This window comes from Centruroides vittatus, unplaced genomic scaffold, assembly GCF_030686945.1.
Source record: "Centruroides vittatus isolate TY-2023 unplaced genomic scaffold, ASM3068694v2 contig_738, whole genome shotgun sequence".
NCBI classification, from domain to species: Eukaryota; Metazoa; Arthropoda; class Arachnida; order Scorpiones; family Buthidae; genus Centruroides; species Centruroides vittatus.
In genome coordinates this window covers 3,000,250-3,020,717 of record NW_027122474.1, presented here as the reverse complement: position 1 = coordinate 3,020,717, position 20,468 = coordinate 3,000,250, and the positions used below count along the sequence as shown (strand labels likewise).

The window sequence follows — 20,468 nt, the reverse complement described above, 5'->3', positions numbered from 1 at the left end:
TTTTAATTTTAAAAATCTTCCCCAGAACGGAGTTACACAGATGACTGGTACTCTGCTGTTATCAGGAAAAGTATGATGTACAGGGGCAAGCTACTACTAATTTGAGATGGAGAGCATATATTTTAAATTAAATGAATTAAAAATTCAGCCCGGCATTGTGACGTTGTTACAACAATTTTCGCATACTTTTTATTCTCATTCTCAATTTTTGTATAATTTATTTTAAAATATTTATAAATAATTACATAAAATGTAATATATTAAGCATACAAATATAGGGATTTTTTTATCTAAAAATTCTTTTTTTAAAAAAACTCTATTTTTACATATTTAACTAAACAATACTGGTTATATTTCTATTTTAAAAGTATTATATTTTAAAAATTTATATAAAATATATGGCATTGTACAAAACTAATAACAGTTCTTATGAATATGATAACTTACAACGTTAAAAATTTCAATATATTTCAAGAACTTATATTTGAAAATTTTATATTCTGTAGAATATTATTCATGCCAACTATTACGATAACGTCGTGCACATTACTCTTTCACATAACAAAATATATGACGGGATACATTTGCATCTATCATCTAACTTTCCTATAAGAGAATATAAAATATGCAGATATATACATTTTTATGATTTTCTTAAAGCGTAAGATGCTTAGAACACAAAAGGAAAAAATCGCATAGAACGGCAGAATTTTTATGGAAAAAATAATATAAACAAAATCTTAATATACCCTTTAAAATAATTAATTAATTTATTATTAAAGGGGGAAAGGAAAAATATAAGAGGAACACTTTAAATGATTTCCTAAGTGACGTAACCAATCTTTATCTTTCTCGTTCTTCATACCCCCCTTTTCGTATTTGAATTATATAGGAGCACAACAGGAGATTGAGTTTACGTGTTGGACACACAATGTGGTGAAATATGACTACGTCATGTCGCTATCCATCAAATATGCATGATGGCTGCACTGGTGGGACGACACCAACCTAGCTAACTAGTTACCTCGTCTTTCAAATAATCCTCCTTTATCTGTGCCTGATGGCTAAGTTGGTGTAAGGGTCGACATAAAATAAAGGTTTGAGATCTGAGCTTTCTAAACCGCACCAGCTGTTGAAGACTGCGTGACTTGAATTTTTAAAAACGTGTCATCATTACGGAAGTTTCGGTCACACTTTTTTTTTTATTTACATCTGAAAATTATATAAATATATGCGTTTAAAACTGTTAGAAAAAAATCCTTATTTTAACACTAAATTTTAAGATTAATTTATTAAACTATAAAATTTATCTATATTAACTCGATAAAATCATCCAAATTTGTGGTTTTATCATAGTTTTTTTCTCATTGAAACAAAATTGGAAATTAATTATGCATTTAGGTTATAATAATATAAGAAAATAAATGCTACTTATCTGTATACAGAAAAACTTTACTACGAATTAGATAAAAGAAATTAATTAGGTTTTAATTAAATATTTAATTTAAAAAAGTAAGAGATTTCTGCCTTTTTATAAAAGAAAAAAAAATAGAAAGTTGATGAATTAGATGGATGAAAGCAATTAAAATTTCAGTTTTTTTTAATCTACTTTTCACGCAATTAACTTCGTTTAAGTAACAAATCATTACTATTTAGCAATAAAAATATTGATTTTTAAATATATATATTTATTATTTTCTACTAATATTTATACTGTATAAACATATATTATTCACTAATTTGCATATTTTATAAACGTTGTATTTTGCATTAATTTTTATATCTACTTAATTAATTAATATATATCTATTAAATAAACATTTCTTCTTCTCTTATTTTTTTCTGCTCCTCCTCTTCCTTTTTCTTCCATCAGTTTATTCCAATTCTATAGAGGAGCTGTTTTTTTTTGTTTTACTAAGCCTCCTTCAAGTTGTCTTTTTTCCCCTTCTTCAGATTTTCTTTTCCAATATCTTCCTTCATATATAAAAGCATACATTTGTTTTTTTATAAATGCATACTTTTCATTAATTCATATGTTTAAGACATACCTATTCATTAAGTATTAAAAATATTTAATTAAGTTATTTATGTATATTCTATAATTTTTTTCTTCTTCGTCCTCCTCGTGCTCCTTCTCCCATCTCTTCTTATTCTCCATCCATCAGCTTATCCTATTTCTATATAGGGGCTGTTTATACTAAGCCTCCTCCAAGTTGTCCTATCTTCACTCACTCCTTTAACTTCTCTAGTGTCTTCCTTCATACATAAATATGTACTTTTCATAAATTTGAATATTTAAATATATATATATTTCATAAGCATATATTGTACAATAATTTATATCCAAATACATATAAACTTATAGAAAAAAATTTAAAAGATTGATATAAAATAAGAGAATTATATAGAGATTTAAATAGAATCAAACCGTTAAACAACGGCCACTGACAGAACATAAAAATGGCCGCCATTTAGAGGTGGCCGTTATTGGAGGTTCGACTGTATAAAATTTAAATAATAAACTTTATAAAATTGTTTAAAAAATAAGAAAAATTTTAATATTTATTTTATAAATATTAAATTTAAATTTATTATATTCTTTCCTGTTCCAATAATTCTTTCACTGTGTAGCGTGCTCTGTACTTTATCGATAATATTCATTCTTCAACCTAATCAATCTTAGTTTTATTCTGATTATCGAAAATTCTTAACGATAATTTTAATTATATATAAATCCTATTAACTTCTAAATTAAATTTACTTAAATATTTTTTAAAAAATATTATTAACTGCTACAGTTTTAGACACTCATTAAATTATTTTCTTCCTTGTTTTTTTCTTTCGCTCTGTACTTTAATACATGGAAAATGTTTTTAGAAAAGAGAATATTTTCTCTGTTTCTTTTTAGATATGACTTTTTAGAAGTGGAAAAAATTTACACCTTATCAATTAAGATAACAAACACAATTCTAACCATATATAAACGACGTTTACTGTTTAACATTAGTAGAGAAGAGTCGATACTTGGCTCCAAGTTAAACTCTTTCCTCGTTGTAAAAAATAATGTTTTAATTAATTTTTAACGAACATTTTTTAAACAAAACTTTGTATTTTTTTATTTAATGGCTTCTATTTTAAAATATGTAAATTAAAAGGTTGAGGTTTTAACACGTTTCCGAGGAGGTACCTTTCTTTTTTTTTAATCATCAATTGTTTGACTCGATTTATGTTTTTAAGTATATAAATTATATATATTTTTTGTTTTCTATTCTTCTTTTTTATTTTTTAAAAGAATTAAATTTGCTACTAATCATTAAATTCATAAAAATTTAACTGTTCGTGTAACATTGATAAGGACATTTCTGTTAACTTTTAATGACTTCTTCTTCTTTTTTTTTATTTTAATTTTATTCTGCAACCGTCCTGATTTGATAATTTATCAAATATTTCAATTAACACCCTTTAATTGAAGGAAATGGAATGTATCTTTATCGAGTTTTGACTAATTTTTGTTTTTTTTTAAATACGTTATTTAAAATCTAACATTTAATGAATTTATACTAATGTACAGTAATTAAATTTATATCATTTTCTCAAGAAAGAATCCAACGAAAGCTGTTTACGTGCAATCTGACGGTGTTATAAAATGTCTAATTATGATTAAAATTATAATAATTAATATTAATTTATACACAATTTAACACTGTATACCAAGGAAATATTTTTTCCATTTTTTTTAAAGTTAATTAATATTTTATCAATGACTTTTATTTATTATTAAACAAAAGATGGATGAGTTGCAAGTACATTTCTTTCTTGTTTTTCTCTGTGTATTATTTCTTTAATTCGGGCGTACATTAGTAAATAAATATAAGAAAAACAAGCATTGCATCTTCGTATAGTCAATAGGGAATGTTGTAACAGACAGAGATGAATCGACTGTTCAAGAAACGATGTTGAATGGACAGTTGATTGACATAAGACATAATCACAACACGAAGAGTCTGTTAATCAGAACTGGTTGAACAGTTATCAACAACCTTCAACTCTTACATTTATTTATAATTATTTCCATCTAATCTTTTATTTATTTAATTAATTAATTTTTTTTATTCTTCTCTTCGGATAAAAGATGTTTATCTTATTATTATTAATATTCAACATATAAATATTTGTGTATAATAAATAAATTTATGATTTTATATTTAAAAGTTCATTCTAATTTCTTTTAAAGTTTTTATTTTTTATTGTGATTATTTTTAATATTTTAATAATATAAAGTTAAATAAATAAATAATAATAATATATATATATATATATATATATATATATATAGTTTTGTTTATTTATGATAAAATTCATTTAATTTTTGGATTTTTTTAAAATATTATTTTTTGTTTTTTTAATTTATAACGTCTTTAAAATTACATTTTATAATTTTATTATACATTTTTATAATATTTTTAGCTCTTTAAATATATTTTTAAACGTTTCTAAAGATTTTACCGTAGAGCTAAAAGGAATTTTTACATTTTCAACACGTTTAATCGTTACTTTTATTCTACATTTTAAACGTGCATTTAAATATTCTAAATGTAGCCTATAATATAACAGAAGAAATTTTTCAATTTTTAAATAAGTTTTAATGTACAGAGTAGTACAAAAATCACTTGCGTATACTGCTAATACACATCGTAAACGTAGAAACACGTAATTAAGCACGTAAGCATTTGAATAAACACTGCAATTTGAGTCCTTACACTAGTTAATTGACTTTTGCCCCACAATGTGCTTCGTATACATTTTTTATACGCATGTATTTTACATTCGTTTCATGTTTCGACTTAACTATATACATTCAGATTTTTTTTTGTTTTTGCATTTTACCAAACTTTTTATTTATTTTTTGTAGAATACAAAGCCTAATCTATGAATGAAACGAAAAAGAAAACTTGTGAATAATTTAAAAATCAACCCCATTATATATTCTTGAAGTGTTCGTTTTATAAATGAAAAAAAAAAATGTTCGAATTTTTAGTTATTCTTATTTATTCTTTCCATAGATAGATAAATATATTTCTCGGGAGGGAAAGAAAGAAATTCCTTTTTTTTTTTTATTTTTATATTCTTTTGACTTTTGAATGATAACAAAATCGAGAATTTGATGACACTCATCGACATCATAAGTAAAAATATTTTTGACACAAATCCAGTAAAAGACAGCAATCCCATGTGTAGAGAACGTGCTTGTTTGGGTAACAACATACTTATCGAACTGGTTGACCAAACTGATGACGGTTTTATGCAATATTTCCAACAGTTATATAAAGTATCTTCCTCCATCTGAACACCTTCTCTACCAGTTAGGTCACGAACACCAAATTTAGTTGCCAAAATTACAATTATGACGTTGTAAATTTTATAATACGACGTGTCAACTTTTTTCTTTATCTTCGCCGCATAAATTTTGTATAAAAATATAAATTATTATGCTAATTAAACGCGTAGAAATCAATTAAAACTGAAGACCTCTAACTAATTTGATAGGAGTAATCAGTGTCAGGCCTTAAATTACAATATATAAGAGGCTTCTATCAAATGATAATAAATATAAAAGCGTGAGGCCCTAAAATTTAGCTTGCTTAATATGTAAATCTGGCCTTGATTAGTGGTTTCTTTCAGTTAATTTCGTCATTATGTTTCAGTTATTTAGTATAAAAATATAAATTATTATGCTCTAATTATAGGCGTAGAAACTAATTAAAACCGAAGATTTCAGCCTTGAGACTATCTAACTAATTTGATAAGAGTAATTAGTGACAGGCCCTGATTTATACTCGTTAAGGCCCTAAGTTACGACATATGATGCTACTATCAAATGATAATAAATGTAAAAGCATGAGGCTTAAAGTGTTAGCCTCATTGCATGAGGCCCTAAAATTTAACTTGCTTAATATGTAAATCTGGCCCTAATTAGTGGAAGTTTATTTCAGTTAATTTCGTCATTATGTTTCGGTTATTTATTGAAAAACAATATTAATGTACTACTGTAACGTAGTAAATGCTTGGAAGTAAATCATTTCCTACATACTTTTTAATTGTAAATTTAAAACACCTATAGACCATCATATCTAATATCGTTTTTGCTTTCTTTCCTGCACTTTCAAGTAGAAAAAAAAATAAATTTCTATCTATAAATAATTTGTATTGTCTTAGCTACACTTGTAAACTTCATTTACTATTTAAGTCAATTTTTTTTTAGAAGTTTGTTTCGTTTAGTTTCCTGGTGAAACAAAAGTTCTAAAAGGAAAAAATAGTGTTATCAAGATTGATAACAGTAATACTTTAATGGTAATGTTTGATAAAAGTTCTTAGTTACTTTAGTATATTAGATAGTAGTTAAATGATCACCTGTATTCAGTTGACATCTTCCCAAAGCACTACTTTTCAAAGCTTCTATTGAATAACTAATAGAAACTAGCCATTTACGTTCATAAATCTAATTAACGTTTATTTACGACTCTAGAGTAGAAACAATAGACAAAAAACGTGATGTTGAATAAATCAATTCAAGCAATTAATATGTTTCTTCGTGTTTTTCTCCAGCATCCTTTCCAGCATCCGGGATGCTGGAAAGGATGCTGGAGAAAACCATAAAAAATCATGCTTAAAAATATTACGATAAAAATTCTTTTTTAATATAATTATTATAATATAAAATTCTATAAAAATACAAAGACAAAAAATTAAATTAACGAAATTTAAAATAATGTAATTTAAGAAATTTATTTCTAATGATAAATTAAGAAAAATAAATAAATAAAATTTTTCCATATTTTCAGAAATCTTAAATTGCTATTTGATGTTTATGAAAGTTTTATTTTTATTTTTTTTTAGTAAAATATTATTTTTTCTGGTTTAGAAATTCTTAAATATTTAATGATAATCGACTGAAGTATAACAATTCTTGTTTCTTGTTGAAAATATGAAAGTTTATGTGATGCTCAATATTTCTTTCTCTCTTGGAACTTCAAATAAACATTTTATAGGCTATAATCCTTTTCTTTTTCTTCGAAAATAAAACATCTTTTACTTTTTTTCACTTCAATTTTTAATGTCGATTCGGTTTTCTTAGTTTTATTATATATATATATATATATATATATTATTTATTTATTTATTTATTGCATTTGAATAATAATGTGATATATTCTTCTGGACAATTATTTATGAATTCTTTTTAATGAATTTTCTTTAATTCAAATTATATACATAAATATTTAAATGACACGCTCTCAAAAGAGCAATTTTATTCGATTTTATGCTAATTTTTTATCATAAAATTGAGAATTTATATGTAGTGAATAACCGAAAAGCCAATTAACATTGTAAAGACTAAATTAATGTTTTATTTAAATATTTTATCGTGTTTCCATCAATTCTGTGAAAGAAAAATACGTTGTTCTCAATTCAGATTCATATTTGAAAGTGTACTGTACACGGAACACACTAAATAAACATTGTTATATTAATTCGAAAAATAAATAAATTTTATAATTATGTTTTTAACAAGAATTTTAAACATTTTTCTTCAGTTTTCATCACCTTTGTGATAATTAACTCAATGATACTTAGTAGATCATGAAATATTACTTGAGAACTCACAATAGACAATTATATACACTAATACTTCCTATATTTTATACAGTATAACTAACTTAACACGTATATCCTGTATAATCCTGTGGGTAAATCTTCACGTATGTTTCTATATAATTCCTATTTAGGATTTATTTTTATATAAATCGTTGTAAACTTTTAATGGTGTCAGTAGTGATGTGAAACATCTAGGCCATTTCTAACCTATAAAACTTTCCACTTAATCTGATTGGTTTCCGATCACATACACATTGCTGAACTGCAGTCTTCACTTTGAAGATTTTTACTGAGAATAGCTCTGGGCCGAAAAATCCTATGATGGAGACTCTGACTACTACCAATATCCTATACCTCCTTGTCAATAAAGTATATCCATTCGGGAATAGGTGTTACTACAAGAGAGAGACGAGAATCATTCGACCACAACATTCACTCTGTATGTGAGACTGTCAGAGACATAGATCGAGGGATGCTTTCATATTTTTTTTCATTTTTTTATTGTTCTCCCTTCTTCCTCTCGTCTTTATCTAACTTATTGTAAATACCACTTAAAAAATTGTTAGCACTTTAATATTGTGAAGTTTATAAGATTCTTATCCAGTTTATAAAGTAATATCTGAATTAGAAAATCTATTTTTAGAATGTATAAACGGAGAAAGGTTTATATCGAGAGATATATTCGTTATAAATTAAATAAAAATATAACATAGATTAAAAATGATTTTTGACTCTTTTTTCACTCTTCAGGCGAAATTCTAATTTATTTTATAACCTTGTATAATTTAAATTTAAAAAAATATTAAATAAAATTTATTTTGTAGAAGGGAAGCAGATTTGTGTACGATATAAGCAATCAACTTATCAAATCCAATCTTTTGTAGTCTTTCTGACAACCAAGAAAGCACAGCGATCACTTTCACATAACACGACAAGTAATGAAGTGGTTGGTATATTGTTACCACCTGCTGTAAGCTTAGCTTTAATCCCAGTTGTGTCTGACCAAATTGGATATCCGGATGACATGAGTCCAGTCGGCCTGAAAGCTTTCAGTGTGTTTCTGACTGGTTATTACTCCAATTCTTACTGTGGAATGTTCACTTAACTTCGACCTTATAGATACTTGCCTCTATTTCTACACCAACTTGAATTTTCTCCTGATAACATCAAACATTTCCTGAAAGAGAACACAACCTGTAAGACATATATATATATAACTTATATATCTATATATGTGTGCGTGTATGTGTGTGTGTGTGTGTAATGAAACTGCAGGGTATAGCAGCCACAACAAGAGTTTTCAATCAGACATACAAACATGCCAAGAAGTTAATTCCTTTTTCCTATTCTTTTTTCCCCATCTCCTCGAGCAGTTTAATGACTAAAGTAGATTTTTTAAATCCAGAATGAAACTTTCTTATCATTTTAATTAATGAAAACAAAATAAAGAAAAATAAGTAGCTTAAAGCCAATTTTTCGTTAAGAAAAATAACTAAATAAATTTGACGTAATTAATATTTTATAATTATCTTTTTATAAAAATAAACATTTATATTTAAGCTATTATACTGGTTAATTTTTGCTTAACAATTTAATTATAAATGTAATTATTGAATATTTTGTTAGCTTTATGTATTAAAAAATTAGTTTTTAATTCTGTAAAATTAGCAATCTTTCAAATTGTATAATTACACTTCAAACAAATGGTAAGAGATAAAGAAAACTGACAAGGAACACCGTTATATCCCTCTTATAAATAAAAATGTATATATTTTTGGTCATAACAATTTCAAATATTAACTAAATTTATGTTCTTTACTCTAAATTATATTTAAACACACCTGAAAATCAGTTTTTAAATACTTTTCTACCCCTATACATAATATTTTTTACAGCAGCATCCTTATTCAGCATCTTAAGAAGATGCTGGAAAGGATATGGATTATGCAATTACATATGCTTAAATAAATACTTTTAGAGAAATTACTTAGATCAATGCTTAATTTCACTAATAAATCAAAATAAACCCTTTCTTAAATGGTGTAAAATAAAATCTAGGCGAATTTACTTATAGGAAAATAAATATAATTAAGTATAAAATATTTTAATTGATTTCCTAAAATAAATTTTTGATAATTCTCTTAAACAGTTCACATTTCAATAATCCAAATAATTTTTAAGTGGAGGAAATTCATTCAATTTTCGAAGAGAAATGAAAAATTATCCCAGTTTAATTATTTTATAAATTACTCAAGTAATTAAAAAAAAGATAATCCATTTCCAAAGTGAAAATTTTCTTATCTTAAAAAAAAAATAAGAAAAAAAAAGAAAAAATAAAGGACGAGAAGAAATTTTTCCTTTTCCAAATGTTTAGATCCTTGATGAAATTAAATCTGTCTTAAACGGATTGACGAAGAAAGAGGTCGAGGATCAAGTTCATTTCTCAACTACTTTTACGTTAATCCTTTCTTTTTAATTGTAAACATCATTCTATAACAAATTTACTTTATAAAAAATTTTTTTAATATATTCAAATTTTTTTTCCTAGAAAAAAAAATTCAGTAAAGAATAAGAATTAATGAATAAATTACTTTTCTAAAGTTTTGTAAAGTTACAAACAGTCAGCTTTTTGACATTGATTGTCATATTCCATTCTTATTTTCGACTGTTTATAATTTACTTAATTGAAATTCATTTTAATTTTTTTAAAATAAAATACAACATTTTGCAATTGGCATATTTATGATTAATGAATTTTCTATAATTTGTAAATTTAAGACGAATTTTCCACTTCACTTTACCACTTCTTCTTCCTTGTTCTGTAGTTTAAAATGATGATTTATTTTTCCTTTCTTTTTTTTTAAATTTTAACAGTGAAGCCAATGGAGATCAATGTAGTACCTTATCAACAACCATTATCAGCTAACCAAGAAACAGAAATCACGTGTACAACGACAGGCTCAAGACCAGCTGCTGTTATTACTTGGTGGAAAAGTAACAAACAAATGAAGTCAATGCGTGTTAATGTAACTCAAAAAGGGGATAAAACTACCAGTATTATCACATTTACACCAACCAAGGAGGACAATAGTAAATATTTCTCATGCAGAACTCATAATCCATTGATACCAGGAAGTGCATTAGAAGAAGGATGGAAACTGGAAGTATATTGTGAGTAATCGTAACAGCTGTTTAGATAATTTAATTATCTCTGCTGCTGACAGTTTTATTCGGAATATATATAGATATATATAAATATATAATGTATATTTTTTATTTTTTGAGGGTAATTAACTTTGCTGTTAATTAATATCTTCCTTTTTGGTATACACAAGATGCTTTCTCCATCCTCCTCTGAAAAGTTTCAATTAATCTACTTATTAATGAATAAGTTATCAGAAAATTTGGAATAAAGTTTATAAATTAAAATTTATTTTTCCAAATTTTATGTAGAATAAGCTTATAAATCCAATTTAAACATTAAACTTTACTAAAATAAAATAGTAAAAGCAAAAAAAAAAAAAAAAATAATAAGAAAAATTTTTATTGGTTTTTTTTTTCTTTAAATTTAATTATTTAATTTAATTTAAGACGATAAATAATTATATTTTTAGTACGAAAATATACATTTTAATGTTAATTTAAAAGAAAATATTATTAAATATACCATTAAATTACTTCTCATTAATGGTAAATAATATTAATAGCAATATTTATATAAATAAACAATTAATAATTCGAACAATTTGAATAAAATTAATGGTAAAATACCATTAATGATGAATAATATTATATTCAATATAATTTGTTAATTTGCTTTTATGGAATGTTTAATTAATGGTATTTATTTATTAACGGTACTATTAATTATATAAATGTTATTCTTAATGGTACAACATTAATTCACTATTAAAATTAATGGTAAATTAAGGCTAGAATGTACGTATTTTTAACGTTATATATATTTTTTTACTTAAATATATATATATATATATTTTAAAAATTAATTTAATTTAATTTTAAAAATTAAAACGTAAAAATGATGTTTAGTTAGCTCAACAATAATTTATTTAATTAAAGTTAAGAGAGAAAAACAGTTTTTTCTCTTTAAATTAGTAAAAGAGGAAAAAAAAAACAAGATTAAAGTTCTTAATTTCAGAATTTTCTTGAAGTATTAGAACCATGAAATTTAATATAGCAATTTTATCTGTTAGAAGAAAATTAGATAGGCTTACTCTAAACGAAAGAAATCTTTTTATAAGACTTGTGTGCTAGGTGTTTTGTTACACATTTCTGTTCAATTCTCTGTATCTCCATCGTTCAATGATTGAAGGTGGTGGAGTGTAAATTGTTACTTGGATCACGTTCGGTGACATCCTTCAGGTCATTCTTTTCCGGCATGCTCACTGACCCTTTTAGATCTTGTTACATTACTATGGAACACTGAATGTAACCCTAAAAATGCATTCTTACTTTCAGGAATCTCATTAATACATTTAGCAGGATTTTTCTGTGTACGTCTTGTAAATCTCTGTACGTTTCTGTACAATGTATATATCTGCATAAGATATTTTTATTGTAAAAGATTTTTATTTTTTAGTCGTTTTTCATTGTTCATATCATATTTTATTGTTAGATGTAATGTAAATATGTCTGTTTCATAGTTTGAAATTAAGAACGTGTGTCAATTTCTTGTAATTTACAAGTTACAAGAGATATTTTTCAAAAAAGCAGGAATAAACAAAAATAAACGTGTTCAAACTTGTTTATTTTTGTTCATAAATAAATAAATAGGTATATTATGGCATTTTTGTTATATTTATATAATATTTATACGAAAAAGTTCTCTTTCTGGTAAAAAAAAAAAAAAAAGACAAGAAACGAACGAATTTCACAAATAAACATGTTGTAACTTGTTTATTTTATTTTATTTTTAAATATCTTTGCGTTTTAAACTATAAAAAAATAAGTTTTTAATTAATATATACGTTTAATATAATTATTTCTGTGTTTTGTGATTACATTTCTATAAAATATTAATTTTAAATTTTGTATATAAAAATAAATTATGAAGTTTAGTAACTATTTTAACTAGTCAATAGCCAATTTAATTTTTAATACAGAATCTTTAAGACAGGTAATCTTTATTTTTAAATGAAGTAAAAGATAACATTGATGAAATTTTTATATCATTAAGAGTAAAAACATTAAAGCAATTTAAACAATTTAATTAAGGTTTTAAAATTTTAAAACTTTGTCTTTAAGGATATTTTCTTAACAGCTTTCATAAATATATACATTATTGTTTAATTTTTAAAATAAATTTATTATTTGAAAAATTTGATTTGTTAAAATATTATTTTGGTGGTATTTGGTCCATAATAATGTATTATAATCGAATTATTTTCGCTTATAATTTTATGGTACAACCATAATTATTTACACTTTACTACTTCAAGCGAATTATATAACATTAAGATTAATGTAAATTAATAATAATAATTATGATAAATTATTATTTTTAATAAGAGAAACCACTAATCATTCTTGTTATACAAAGTTAAATAATAATTAATTAAAATATATTTTGTTTCTAATTATATTATTACGCTTTAAATATATCTTAGAAAGTTTAATACTTATAAAAGGGTAAATTAAAATAAATATTATTAAAAAAGTTTACATTTTTTAAGATTTTTATCGTTAAATTTATCTTTATAACCTGTTTAATATATATAACTTTTATATTTTCTTTAAGAAACTTTTATATAAAGTATGATATATATTGTAAATTTTTCCTAATAGTTAATTATTATTTATTAATTATTAAGTTTAAAATCTTATTTATAAGCTTAAAATAATAATTTATAATAATTTGAGATAAGAGAGAATAAGGTTTTTGATATATAACATAGAGTAATAATTAATTTATATTATATACATTATTATGCCTGGAATATATCTTATAAAAACAGGAATTAAATTAAAATAATAATATAAATATATATTTAATAGTTCTATCAATAAACTTATAATTAAACTTTGTTTATTAAATTAAATTTATTTATTTTCTTTAAGAAATTAGCTTATAAAGTAGCTACTCTGTTTAAGAAACTAGCATGTAAATTAAGTATAAAATAGAGACAACTTGTAGATATTTTAAAATAATTTAATATTAATTAATAATAAACTTAAATAAATTAAAAAATCAAATTATTTTAAACAAGAAGAGCTAAGAGTTTTATACTTTTATATTGAATTAATGTTATATTCAAGAGTAATAACTTTTTTTATATTTTTATTTTTTAAGTTATATTTTTTATAAAAAGAAATTGGGAAGAATTCTTTGGATATGGATTTACATGTATCAATCTGCCACGTCAGAATATGATGTTTCGTATTCATAGTCAATAAATATTTATTACTTCCTGGTGATGCTAGCATGAAAGATTTTTAGGAGGGACTATAATAGATATGACTATAACTTCTAAGTTATATCCTACACAATTCAAAGAAATTTGTTTATTTTGGTGTAAATTTGTACTATTTTTGAACTATTTTTGAAATATAAATATAAAAAAATCATCCTAGTTTCTACATACAGCAAGGGTACATATATACACATTCAATTCAATACGAAAATAATGTAAATTATAGATATTTATTGAGAATTTATGGTATAAAATGATAAATTGGAATAAAAACTTTGAGATCAAAAAACATTTAAATACATTTTATTTCGATAAAAATGTAAATCATAAATATAAAAATAATATATATATATATATATATTTTGCTTATAGAATTTAAACTTTTTATATTTTAAAATTTAAATATTCTATATTTTATAAATGGAAAAGGTTATAAATTTAAAGTATGAGTAATGCTGTAGCATGTGTTTTTATGTTTTCATTTAACTACAAAGATTTAAATTAAATTATAATAATGTCTGTATAAGGTTACTTATATTCTTGAATGTATCTGTGAATGAATAATCAGAATTTCTACATTATTTGAACAGGATTTTTTATATTTGTTTGTTTAAAATCCTTAGAAAAATTCAATTAAAATCATTCTGTTTCAATGTTTACATATCTATCTGCCCTTTAACAATGCTCTTTTCTTTGATATGAGATTTAATACAAAACAAATAGAGGTTACAATCACAATTTCTTTTTTTGAAAGATCCTAAGTTAAAAATAAAAATAAACTATAATTGAAATAATATTGATTAATTGAATTTAATAAATTAATTATTCAACAAATTTTATTATGAATGTACTAATTATTAATTACTTTAAACTTTTAATGACTATGCAAATTGTAAGAAAAAGCACGATCTTCATTTTCTTTCTATCTATTTGTAATTTTAATTTGTATAAATTTATTTTGTATTTATTTAAAAATCGTTTTATTTGAATAAACTTCTCAAATTTCAAAATTATAAATAAATATAAATAATTAAATTCTTAATAAATAATGCCAGTTGTCATTAAAGATGCTCAGTTTAGTATGTTCAAAACTGATTTTTTAAGGATAAATTGTTAAAATTATTGATTAAATACATTTAAAATAATTATTTTTATACTTTATAAATAATCTCTCCTTCATTAAAAACGCAAAACCTACAATTATTTTAAGTGCTTATTTGATAAAGCATTATAAATATATTTACTTTACATTAATCATTTTACTACATTTAGTTAGCGAATTTTTATAATTTCTCTTTATATTGTTCAGAAAATATACATTAAATGTAAAATTAAATACTTCTATTATCTTTTTTTTTTATTAAATTTCCTATCTTGATTTGGCTACAATTTGAAAAAAAAATTTAGACATAAATTCCCACTCTCGTCTGTCCGTCTGTCCGTCCTTCCTAAATCTCGAGAATGGAATTAGAAAGATGAAATCTGAGACCGGATATGGAAATAATAATGGTAGGAAGCCCTGATCAACCGTATATAAATAATTGCTCGTTCAGTTATATTATCTACAACATTCATAATTGAGTTTAGGAATTTTTAATTTTAAAATATATATATATATATATTGCCAAATTTATTCTTTATATTTTAATTATAAAGTAATTTAATCTGTACATTTTTAATATTAAAAAATTTAAAACATTTTAGTTTTTAATTATAAAGCAAGAAAATTTTAATTAAAAATTATGAAATAGCTTAATTTAAATTTAATTAAGCTATTAGTTAATTATTTTTAAATAATTTATTATGAGAATATATACTGTAAAAGAATATTTTCACGTGATGCTTATGAAAACTTGTCTTTTTTTTCATTAAGATTTTTTTATAAAATATAAAACTTTTAAAAGATTTTTTTAAAATAAATATTTACTCCATAACAGTATAAGAAACATGTTGTATGGTTTGTCTTCTTTTTTGATGCATTAACTTGTTTTCTCTGAACGTTTAACGTCTCCAGCATCATACAACTGATGCAGGATACATCTCAATCAAGCAAGAACTTGTTTCATTTTTAAAGAAAGAAAGAATAAATAAATTCATCAAAGAATATAGCAAAGTTTAAAAAAAAATTGTTGGATGTAATTTTACTTATATAAGTTTCGAGAGTTTTGCTTGATTGCACTCTTTAGTTATTCATCTAATAGAATACAAATTTTTGATGAATATATTTGATAAAGTTAAATTCCAGAATCGATATTCAAAATTGCATTTTATATCAATGGAAGAAATTAATTTGCTAATCAATGAAAATGTTTTATTTCTGGGGACATTTTTACTAATCGATATTAAGATAAAAATTGTATAATTTCGAATGATTTTTATTTATATTTCGGCCATTTTTTACTTTCATTTTCTAATTTTTATATACTTTATGTTTTGTATCGTCATATTTATTATAGAAATAAATGACTTTTAAATAAATCTTATATAAATTTTTTGAGATTTACAATTAAATTACAAACATAAATTTTATATAAAATTTTAATATATTTACTTATTTAATGCATAATATTATTCTTACTTTTGTTGCATGAATATTTAGCTTGGCTGAAGAGTCAGTTAATTACGATATATTTTTTAAATCGGTGTTATTAAAAGAAAATAAATCTTGGCTAATTGACTTTTGACCCACCCTTTATTAAATTTTGCCCGAAAATGTGCAAAAATCGAAATTTTCATACAATTCTAATGTTTAGAGTAAAATAAATACTTTTTTACAGGGATAAAAACTTTATAAATTTTGAAATAAATGGCAATAATTATAATAATAATAATTAAATTTTGAATTAATTTTATAATATTCAAATTTAATTATTTTTAATATTTCTAATTCGTTTTTCTTTAAAATATAAATAATTTTTTAGTTTATAAAAAATTAAAATTATCTTATTTATCTTTACTTATTTTTATATATTGGTTTTTCTCCGTTCTACAATAGAGGATAAGTTAATACAATATACCTTGACTACTCCTGTAAACCCAATTTATTAAAATTTATACAAAGAAAATTGAAAAATATAAAATGCATCAATCTTTATTATGTCAGCTGATTGTGATTTCACATTAAAAATTTATAGTTTTTATTTTACTTTCTACTAAAATATCTCACACGCAGGCTTAATTCATGTGTTGTATTATTGGCACTTTATATCTAAGTCATGCACAACAATGTATGTAAGTGGCACTTTTTTAAAGAAATTCTATAGAAATTTAAGGTCTTTTTTTATAGAAAAGCCTATAAATCCTTTCTAGGATCTTTTATAAATATGATTTTCTAAGAAATCTTAAATTTTTTTTCTTTATTTTAGTACATTTTTCCGTAAGAAGAATAGCGTGATAATTTATGACATATATTCAAAGATGTGGTCACTTCTAGAAGCAGAAATATAGAAAAAAATTTCGAATAAAATTCTTGTTATTTATATTTTATATTGAAAATTTGAATATTTTCTTTGCTCTATAATTAAGTATCATAATTTTAATTTTAATCAGTAACATAAAAAAAATCATATTTAACCAATCAAAGAAGATAAAATAGAATGTTTCTTACATAAAAATAAATGAGAGACACTAAAAAGAATTATCTTCTGTAATTTTTACACCAGATTGCAATTATAAAGAGGCAAGGTTATTAAGTGAATGAGTTCCTTGTATCTCAACAAGAAACTCAATCACTTAATAACCTTAATTTTTATAATTGTATCTCGTAAAAAAAGAAAATATTTTTTTCCCTTTTACGTTAACGTTTACTTTTCATTTGTATAGGGTTTAAATAAATAAAATTCACAGAATATTTTTTTTATTACAGAATTGTTAAGATTTATCAAAGCGTAGTAAAGATAATATGTTATCAGATAATATATTAAGGACAATAACAGAGATAAGGTGTTAAAATATTATAAAAAATATATGAATCAATAATACAGAGGAACACTAATATTCTAACAATACAAATTGTATTCTATGTATTCTATAATAAATTTCAACATGTTATTGAGCTGCAATTTGAAAACAAATGTATACCTGTCGTCCGTCTGTCTGTCTTTCCTTAATCTCGAGAACGGAGTTAGATAGATTAAAGTCGAGTCCAGATATATAAAGCTTACGGGGAGGAGGTGCTAGTAACTTTGTATTAACTTCCGGTTTCGACGGCAAGTCACGTGATTTCAATTCAAAAATTTTCCCCAGAACATAGTTAGATGACCGGTATGACTCTATTGTTATTAGGAAAGGTATGATGTACAGGGGCAAGACAACGTTAATTTGAGATCGAGAGCATATAAATAATAAATAAATAAATGTAAAATATGATTAAAAATTGAAGCCCGGTATTGTGACGATGTCACAATAACTTTTGCTCGTCTTTAAGATTGTTAAGATTATAGAAAAATTGCTAACAATACAAAAATATACTTTGTTAACATATTAACAATAGTTATAGTAACTTTGCTGTAACTTATAATTTTACTTTAAGATTATTAAAACAGTATAAAAAAATTGTTAATAATGTTTTTGTACACATTTTACTTATTGTTACATTTTTACGCAGGACCAGATTTACACGTGAGCTACAACTTAGGCCACGTGTTACAAGATTACAGCCTAAGGCATAATATTTATTATTATATGATGTGGAATAAAAGCTTCTGTGTTATAGCGTAGAATTATAAGTCCTGATTTAGATTTGTTGTGACATAAGAGGTCGTTACCCTCTTCTACATACAATTAAAGTAAAGACAATATGTCTTTACTTTAATTGTTAAAATGATAAATAATTATATAAAATATCCTCAAACTTTTTCAAATGTTATGACCTTTCTCACCATTATTTCTTCATTCTACTTCAATTTTAAAGATTAAGGAAGAAAAAAAATATTTCTGTATATAAGAAAACTTCATTAATTACAAAGGAAATCACTAAACAGCATTATAAATCTATAAAATTATCCTTTCTATGATTTAATTGGTTCTGATCACATTTTATTTTATCTCTTTACCTCTTTTTATATAGATAAAAATTTTCCTGATTTTCTCGATTTCATCTAATTATAGATAATAAACAGGGATTAGTTTCTCTTGAGGAAACATAATGATAATATTATATAAATTTAATGGTTATTTTTTTATTTGTTTATTAAATTAAAAGTAATTCTTTATTAAACTATAATGATGACAAAATAAAAAAGATTCCTAAAGTATAAACTTACAGCAACTTATAAAATTTTTATTAATAAAATAAAAGTTGTTCATATGATTGTTAAATTAATTAATTAATTATTTATTTATTTTTAATCTGAATAATTAAGTTATTTTTTAAACTATAAAATTTGAGCTTAAATTTTGTGTTAAGCTCGTTTAAAAGCTTAATTTTTGTTTAAAACATTATGAAAATAAATTTTTTTTTTTCGCTTTTTCTACCTAAATTTCAGCTTAAAGATTTTCCTTAAATCTACTTAAAAACCACGTTTTTTTTCCCTAAAAACTCAAGAATTTTCCTTCATTTTATATAAATATTAATTTAAAAAGCTTATAAATTTAGATTTATTTTCGAAATTTAACGTTATTTCAATAATGAAATAACAGGGCTAACCTTAACCACATATATAATAATTCTCGTATATATTTATTATAAAATGAATATAATGTTATATAAATGAAATAAGAAAACCATATATAAATGGTTTTTTGTTTCATTTATTTATACTTTTATGGAGAGGATGAACAAGAGAAGTATATAAACTACATCATGTATACTCGCAACTTTTACATTTACAACATGAAAGCATCCAACATTTCATATTTAAACACCTTTCTCACGCAATTTTTCAATTTGTTATAAGATTTTCTACAATTTTTACTGCTAAATTTTTTCTTCTTTAATTTGAAAATAAGAAAAATAAGATTAAAATTCCATAAAAGTAAGAAAAAAAAACATTCCAGTAACATTCTTCTATAGAATTAATAATATAGTTTACTTATAGTTTTAATCATTTTTTTAAAAATTTTATAAATAATTTTATAAAAAAAATATATATATAAAGAATATATCCTTTAAAGATATTTTTATATACTTTAATTTATTATTAAATTAAAAATTTTTAAATTACAAATTCAGATAATATAATAAATTTCTATAAAATTTATTTTAAAAAGTAAAAAATAAATAGAATAAAAGTATTTTTGAAATAAAAAAAGCCAAAAATATAATATAAAATTTTATAAATTAATAAGAATTAAATTAGTTTTTATACTTTTAAAAAATAATTTAATTTTTGAGTAGTTCCTCTTTTTATTTTCATTATAAAATATTAATATTTTTTTTTA

The 20,468-nt window shown here is 22.9% G+C and overlaps 1 protein-coding gene across 5 annotated transcripts in view; it reads left to right on the top strand.

The window, feature by feature from the left end:
• Nucleotides 1–20,468, top strand: part of LOC136981010 (B-cell receptor CD22-like) — a 372,234-nt gene that overhangs the window by 324,731 nt on the left and 27,035 nt on the right. For all 5 annotated transcript variants that reach the window (XM_067277257.1, XM_067277259.1, XM_067277256.1 and 2 more), the window contains exon 5: nt 10,531–10,827. In XM_067277257.1, coding sequence (XP_067133358.1) covers nt 10,531–10,827 — 297 coding nt within the window. The remainder of the gene's footprint in view (nt 1–10,530; nt 10,828–20,468) is intronic.